The following is an 8,264-nucleotide window of genomic DNA, read 5'->3' on the forward strand; positions in this document are numbered from 1 at the left end:
TACAATCTTTCTATCGTTTATTCTGAGTGTTTTTTTCGTGCTTTATATACAGCAAGCTGAAACCCATACAGGACACATATATGAAAAATACAACAACAGACACCACAATTCACTGAGGTCACCAGTGCTTTCATGTATCTTTGCTGATTTGGTAGCACTTGTGTCATTGTCTGTCATGGACACTGCATTGTAGTATTTTATTTTGCAAATGTTCTCAGTAAATTGTCAGTTTCCTTCATGTGCAGACAGTCTGACTCTCTCATCTCTCCTGGAGGTACTCGATGAGGACTTTCTCTGAGCTCAAAATATGACTGGGTTTTTCAAACTCCTTTGACTGCAGTCTCTGGATGCCTGTGTACACACACACACACACACACACACACACACACACAAAGGAGAAATGCTATGTCAAATATTAAGAACAAATCTCAAATTATGTCCATCTGTGCACTCTTTCTGGTTTAAACGTGTGGAATGTTACGTGTGGACAGTGTTTGGGAACACAGATTACACACCCACCTGAACCATGTTTCCTAATCATGACACAACAACCTGAATATTGTGTTATTTGCTGCACGATTGCTGCATAGAAAATGTCTTCACAGTGCATGAATTTAGATGTTTTCTGAAACATTCTAATATTTGTGACAGTGCTACTTTCAGAGGACCATCTATACAAATAAAAGAGCCACAGTAAATGGCATCACTGTAATCAGAATAAAATGCAAAGTGCACAATTGTTGTTGCTGTTGCAGAAACCGTATATAAAAGAAGACATCTGGTTTCACTGTTAGACTGGCTTGTGGGGTTTGGTCAGCCTTCATTTTAATTTGCCTGATGCAGGTTTCACTAAAGAAACCAGACTAGTGACTTGTAATTCGAGCATTGTGAACAAGGTTGTGGAGCATGTCTTGCAAGTTAAGAGAGTGAATTAGCCTGTTGGGACGCATCAGTGCAGATATAAAGCAATTAATTGTCCCAAGAGACGTGACAGCATTTCTGCTCCAGTTCTGCGTTGCTTTGAGATTATATGGTGCCGGGAATTTGTTGTGTTCCGTGTGCCCTGTAACATCCTGTAGCTGTTGAAATCTTTCAAACATATTTAGGAAGAAATAGGACTGAGAAATTTGAACTTGTTGCTTTCTTTTGCTTTTATTTTTTTTTAATTTTTACTCATAATTCATAGCAAATTATGACAGTGACTACATGTAAAGACTTATGCAACAGGTTAAACTGAAGTCTTACAAGAAGTCTGACTGCTGATTAGAGCTAAACTAAAGTCATTGTGTGTGGTAGTGTAACGGGTTCATGAAGGGCCTAGTTGCCATTGCAGGGGTCAATCACTATGCAGTTCTTTATGCCAATGATGTCTCATAAGATTCAGTCTGAGTAAAAGGTTATCACTTGTATCCTTGTAAGTAACACTATTTTATTTATGTAGCACTTTCCAATACATGGGTTGCTTCTTAATGAGAAATGTAGTGTCCACTGGAGGGCAGACAAACTTCAGAACAAGCAGACACACACAAACAAACACTTTTCTGTTTAAATACTCAGCAGCCACAGAGAAACATGATCATTCATTTGGAGTGATACTTGTGTCTACCTGTTGAGTGTAAGTAAATAAGCACAAAATGGGAAGTACATATTTACGTTCTCTTTTATTTAGGTTCAGTTTTTACCAACTCCAAAACTAAAATGTAAGTCTGTTGACCTGCTGAACATTCTATGTGCACCTTCTAGCCTCTGTCATTGTCTTCATAGTACTGGTGAGCAGAGGAGATTTTGCACGGTATGTTTATGAAGGGGCTGCACAGTGGATCTTGGCGCTAGAAGATCCCCGGTTTGCATCCTGGCCTTTCCTGGATCTTTCTGCATGGAGTTTGCATATTGCATGAATTTGTGATTCTAAGTTGTGCATAAATTGTCCATGTGAGTGAGCTTGTTTGTCTGTCTGTGCAGCTCCGTGATAGACTGGTAATCTGTCCAGGGTGTGCTCCTGCCTTCACCCTAAATCAGCTGCAAAGCTAATGAGGATTAAATGGTGTATGGATAATGGATGGATGTCTATTGTCACTGAAAACAGTTGCTTCTGGTGAGAACACAGAGACAGAACCATATAGTATCTGAGCTGCAAAAATCAAAATAACAGCTAAGCAGTCCAAACAGTCTGCAAGAGCGGCATAATTTCGCACCGCTTCTCTGTGACAGGCTGTCCTTCCGGCCGCACAGAGAGGCAAAAAGGAATGGTACTGTACCTCTGAGCACAGCATACCAGCCCTGCAGAGCCTGCTTCAAAACACCGCTGTCTTCCTCTGACACAAACCTCCGACCATCTGATGACAAGAACCACAGAAAATGGGCTGAATTTGACATTTTTACTACTGGACTGGCAGATAATTCTGTCAGGATGAGGCCAATTCAGCAGAAATGTTATCTGGCTGATAATAATAAGCAATAAGTGTACACACCACCAACTGTAATAAATGAGCAGGGCTGAATTTCCAAGTAAATTTGCTACTATATGTAGAACCAAGAACTCCCTGAACCCCCATACAGTTTCTGGTAGTTTGTCAGATCTGACTGTAACAGCTTTGCCCACTGTAGGCTAATTTCTCACTGCACTATAGAGTTCTGCAGATTTATGGAAACAGCACAACAATGGCTAGAAGTAGAGGGACCTCAAAAATATCCTTTGTGTAGTATAACACAGTGAAAATGCCACACATCATTAAAAAAGAGACATTTGTGTGTTTGTGATAAGATATCAAGAAATTAAGCTTCGATTTGGTTCATTTCCCTGAGAAACTACAAGCCACACCAAATTAGAGTTTTTCCCAGTTTCTGACTCTTTCTGATAAATGGTACAATTTCGCTACAAGGTAACATATCTTTAAAACCCACCAGCGGATTTAGGAGTTCAGAGGGTTAAAGTATGATTTGTTTATGAAACTGTAGTCTACCTGTCTTGTTTATGTATTTTGATTTCTGTGTATTAGTGGACACTGGTGCAAGCCTGTCACCTGCCATCAAATCACTGTGGACAGAGAGAGTAAGTTCATTCACAAAACACGATGCCATTCAGAACAGCAGCCATCCCCCGACGCTCTTCACATTGGACTTTAATTTTAAGCGTCTCTTGGCAGCTTTGTTAAATGATCAGAGTTTTAGTCAGTGCATCTCACGTTGAATAATTTTGTGTTGAAATTTCAAGTTGCCAATTTTATATGCCAGATCAGAAACATTTGAAAACAAGACAATGAAATAAATAAAAAGCATGTCTGGTCAGATCATTTACTCAGTTTAAACACAAGTGAAGCTTACTGAATCCTCATCGATTAAATATGATGTTGATACACAGAGTGAAAGTGACAGCAGAGTCTAACCTCTGCTTTGTGTTTGAACTCACGTTTGCCCTTCAAGTACATCATGGACTGAGGACCCCAGTGGATATTCAGCTGAATGGAAACAGACAACAGTTTGCTGGTAAGAAAGTGTTACAGAAACTCAGTGGAACACGTGAGAAACTTGAAGAGGCTTACCTTCTGTGTATGACAGGACTCTACAAACAGGGAGATGATTAAAGTAAATTTCCAGACAACTGAGGATTTTATCTTCTGGAGCAAGCACAAGCAGAGAAAGAAAAAGAAAAGAGAGCGAATTCTCTGAACATACATGTAGTTATTTGTGCAAAATGTACAAAGTGTGATTTTTAATCTTATTTAGTTTGTGCTTCTACAGATTTGAATACATTTATTCTACACTTATAAACACACATACAATTTTATATAATTAAATGCAACTACTTTTTACAAAGCTCAATATACACATTGGCACAATTGTGAAGGAATAAGAAAACATGCAGTGGTTTCCACTTACCATATCTGCTGCAGTGTGGGCAAGCAATCCAGCTGTATGTGGTTCAGAGCAATGTTCCGGGCTGCTTATATCCCCCATCAGGAGGTTCAGGTTCGATCCTGCTCCCCGTGAGGCCTAGCATGACTCCTGTTTACTAGAAGCTACAAAACAGCACAACAACAGTCTGACGTCATGACCGTGATCTGCAGTAAGGTACATCAATAGTGTAGATCTGCTGTGTGAGTCCTACAAGTGGTGTGTCAATGTGAGACACGGTCCAACTGAGTAACAGATTGAGGTATTTCATGTTAAGGCTGTTTTTACTTCCATTAGATGTTTCCTAGAATCAGGAAATGGCTGAGCATCACTGATTATTTGAACCCGCAGTCTTCATCAGTCAAGTCACCATTATTAGCAAAAATCAAATTACAGATGTTGCGCTGAAGGGCCCCCTAGAACGGAAACTGGCATTGTAAATTTACCTAATACATTTCAATAATATGTTCAGGCCCTTTCAGTATTATTTATTATGTAAATTTACCTGGGTATTTTAAATATTATGGCTAAAATCCTACAAAAAATATACAAAATACAAATTTAGCTTACTAAAGTGTTAAGATCCTAAAATATTTTGAATTCACCTGACTGATTTAAATATTGTGGACAAGTTGGTGGGAGCAGTAGCTGCACAGCAGGCCTGTGCAGCTCCAGAATCTGAACTACAGTTTGCGAAGACATACAGGACAAAAAAAAAGTTAATAGCACACACACATAAATGTATATATGATACTATATATATATATATATATATATATATATATATATATGAATGCATGGAGGAAGTGCTATGAAGTACAGGAAGTTTGGTTTGTCCCCATAAAATAATTCTCTAACAGCTGTCAATATAAAACAAGGATGTTGCTACCTATAAGTCACTTGTTAACAAGAAACCAAAACTGCATAAGTACAGATTTGTCTGACAGCTGACGAGCTCTCTCAAATACAGCCAACCAAAACCAGACTTCATATTTGTCTTCTAAAATCAGAAATTCCAAAATGTGTCCTCTCCACAAATGAATAAAATACATTTTAAAAAATGAAAATAAAAATCAAAGTAACGGCGACCGAGAGATGCTCTAACTTTTATAAATGATTTACACTTGCTACTAACAGGAATCTGTATTAGGATAACTTACCTGGATAAGGGAAGTGTATGTTCAGCATGTGATCAATGAGATCACATTTGGAGGTTGTCTGCCTAATATTGTGACTGGACATCCATGACAAACTCCAGACTGGCTTTAGAGCTCTCCACAATAGAGTCTGCTCTGTTGGAGTGCCACAACAACATTTTCGCGTCATGTTAGCTCTGCTTGATCTCAGTGTAGCATTTGACACTGTTGACCATGACATCCTTTAAAATGTTATGCTCAGTATTTGAACCAGTTGGAAACAGTTGTATGATATTATGTTTGGCCCACTTGGCCATGTTAAAAGATTGTTGTCAAAAATGTGAGCCTTCCTTGACTTTTATTTCAGTTTCATAAACAGGTCAGTAGCATTGTGAACAGTCATCCGTGTATACATTAGCTCCTCACTGGACTGTTGGAACTTATAGGTGAACTATAAGGTAACTACAGAACTACAGTTGGTTCAGAATGTAGCTACCAGGCTCTTACCTAGAACAAAGAAAAGACAGCACTCTGACTTTCTCTTATCTGCATTAGTTTCTAATTAAACACAGAATTTAGTATAAACTGTTATTCTTTGTTTCTAAAGTTAAATTTGATATTGCATGTTACTAACTTTATGTCTTCTATCTCTACTGCAGTTTGTACTTCGTCCTGTCTCTCTTTTCTCTCCCTGTACCTCAGGTATTTCTGATTGGTCCAGTGTTTTATGTTCTCTTGCTTGAGCCTCGATAATTCCCATAATATTGCTTACATAAGAAACACATACAAAATGTTGATGACCTTTTTTTTTGTCTGTGCTAATCATGGTATAAGCTTAGTACTATGGTAAATTTGTGAAGTATGAGAGCGAAAAACCTGCCAGGCACCTATCTTTCCAAAATTATCCATCAAACAATCAAGACAGGAAAACTCTCTCACAGACCCTCTGCCACGCATAGGCCACCCTGTCTGGCCAAAATATAATCAAGAGCCATATCACGCTTCAACAATGTCAGTCTATGACTCCTTTGAGCATTTGACAGATATTCCAAGCCTCTTATGGTTTCATTCGCAAAACCTTGTAGGGTGTAGGTAATATTATCAATATGATCAGCCAAGAACGTAACACCATAACACAGAAAGAGTCCTATACTCCATTTCTCACCTAAACTTATCCTCCAAGACTCCAAATTATGAAACTGTGCCAATTTTCCCCCTGCTTTTAGAAACAATGTTCGACTGGACCTCGTCTGATTTTGTGGCCTCCTGAACAGCCAGAACCTCATATGGGAGTTTCAGTGTTGCCATATAACAACACCCTTGTCCATCCATACGGCAAAAATAAATAAGCCTTGTCACTACAAACCAACCAAATATCCCGAAAATATCCTATAGTGACATTTGCAGGCAAGAGACGGTCAAGAACCCACACGGTCCTACTCTGTTTTTAATGGGGTAAGTAGAAAGTTACTGCAAACAGTTTATGAGGATTTTCAAGTTTTCCTTTACCCAAGTACATTGTATATTCATTACAATCGAATATTCCCTTAAACATCCCAGGTCCCTCATGCATATTATGTGAATAGAAACAACTAAAGGCTCTCACAGGTTTCACATCTAGTGCATCAGGAACTGCTGTCATCATATTTTCATGTTGATCCAACAAATTCACATATGGTAATGCCCTTATCCAGGAACAAGCGGATCCTGGCCAAAATAAATTCACTGACAAAGCCATTGCTGTGTCTATCGATGATCGCTGCTGATACAACAACTATGATTATGCATTCGATTAGCATTCAATAGCCAGTGGTTCAGGTACTGTCTCTAAGATTGAAGGCCATGTGCCTGGTGATGGAACTTTCACCAGACATGGACAATTCAACTTCTAACTAATCTCACAGAATAAGTTACTTGCTAGAACCACAAATTCCTACTTGCTCTTGGATCTGCAATTTCCAACACTGAGGAGTCAAAACCATACGCCTTCCACTTAGTTTTTCTCTTCTGTAGTCCATGCAAAGGCTCAGTCCCATCTTCCGGTGTCCAATCATAAATATTGTTATCTACATCTGACATAGTCATCTGAACTGCCTTCAGTGAACCTACGTCATCGTTCTCAGCAGTTGGCTCTCGAATCTCCAATTTCCTACCACAACTAGATCTATCTTTCAACTCTTTCAGGGGCTCCTGCTTCACATTTATCAACTCCGTCAATGTCGTAGATGTCATAGATATAGCAACAGGTGTCGGCATCGTATCTACAGACCTTGAACGCAATGTAGATGCTGTCATCGTTTTATTATTAGAAGAGCCCTCACTTATGACAATTCTAGGTGTAACAGAAGTAGAAGTTGTCACCATCAGTCTTGCCACTCCTCTATCATAATTGCAGCTAAAGTAGTAGCCAAAGTTGATACATCAACACTACTGGTCGTTCTCAAAGCTAAAGTGATGGGTGTAATCTGTTCCCTTTGAGTGGAGGTTAAGATGGTTATTGCAAATTAACATGTTTATGGTCCATCAGTGTAGCCAAGCTTAGCTAGACTGTATTCCCGTTATAAGGGATATATAAAGGCTGTCTGGTCCCCAGGCAACCATCAGTGACTCTCTGTTTGAGAGCAGGGGGACAGTGTAATGGAGGCTACACCTCGGGCGAAAAAGCTGTTGCTCAGCTTGCTAGTTGGTGTTTTAATCGCGCAGTACCTCCTCCCCGACAGCAGTGGGATGAACAGACAGTGTTCTGGGTGGCTGATGTCCATGCAGATGGCCCATGCCCTTCTCTGCATGCGCTTAGCGTATGCAGTTTATTCTGTGCCCAGTCTCTGACATCCCAGTCTCTGACGTCAAAGCAGTTCTATAGAGATGCAGTGACCACCTCACTGCATACCTGCACAGTCTCTATGGTGGGTCTACTTGTGCTCACCTCTGCTCTTACTGGAGCATGCAGTCCCGTTGGCCCGATAAAAAGCACAGCCGGCTAATCTGATAGCCTTTCCAGGAGACTTGTCCAGCCTGTGCCGTAGCTGTAGGTTTTGTTGGAGAGTATACTCTGCCTTATGTTGTTGATCTTGTTGACAAGTTACCAGCAGTTGGACAGAAAAAGACTTGGCAGTGCTGGTCAGCGTGAGTGAGATCTTAGCCTAGTTAGCATGCCGCCTCTCTTTCCACGCTTCTGGTGACAGTGTTGGCATCGCCTGTGGCACCTCAGAGGTGGGATGAGAATGGCGTCTC

At 40.0% G+C, this 8,264-nt stretch overlaps 1 protein-coding gene across 1 annotated transcript; it reads right to left on the bottom strand.

Moving 5' to 3' along the window:
- Positions 1-4,006, bottom strand: LOC127535064 (spexin prohormone 2-like). Its single transcript, XM_051951937.1, has 5 exons — positions 3,880-4,006; positions 3,543-3,617; positions 3,410-3,458; positions 2,259-2,336; positions 1-351 (listed from the first exon to the last, which is right to left on the bottom strand). The coding sequence occupies exons 1-5, from the start codon at positions 3,955-3,957 to the stop codon at positions 260-262; spliced, it is 372 nt and encodes a 123-aa protein (XP_051807897.1). The 5' UTR covers positions 3,958-4,006; the 3' UTR covers positions 1-259.
- Between the last annotated feature and the right edge of the window lie 4,258 nt (positions 4,007-8,264).

The sequence above is a fragment of the Acanthochromis polyacanthus genome, chromosome 8 (genome assembly GCF_021347895.1).
Source record: "Acanthochromis polyacanthus isolate Apoly-LR-REF ecotype Palm Island chromosome 8, KAUST_Apoly_ChrSc, whole genome shotgun sequence".
In the NCBI taxonomy this organism is placed as follows: Eukaryota; Metazoa; Chordata; class Actinopteri; family Pomacentridae; genus Acanthochromis; species Acanthochromis polyacanthus.

Bases quoted from the DNA above. Each gene is read 5' to 3' on its own strand.
- LOC127535064 (XM_051951937.1), bottom strand. From the start codon at position 3,957: ATGGGGGATATAAGCAGCCCGGAACATTGCTCTGAACCACATACAGCT. The intron at 3,618-3,879 runs GTAAGTGGAAAC...TGCTTGCTCCAG, and splicing joins CCCACACTGCAGCAGATATG to AAGATAAAATCCTCAGTTGT. The intron at 2,337-3,409 runs GTGAGTTCAAAC...TCTTGTCATCAG, and splicing joins GATGTACTTGAAGGGCAAAC to ATGGTCGGAGGTTTGTGTCA.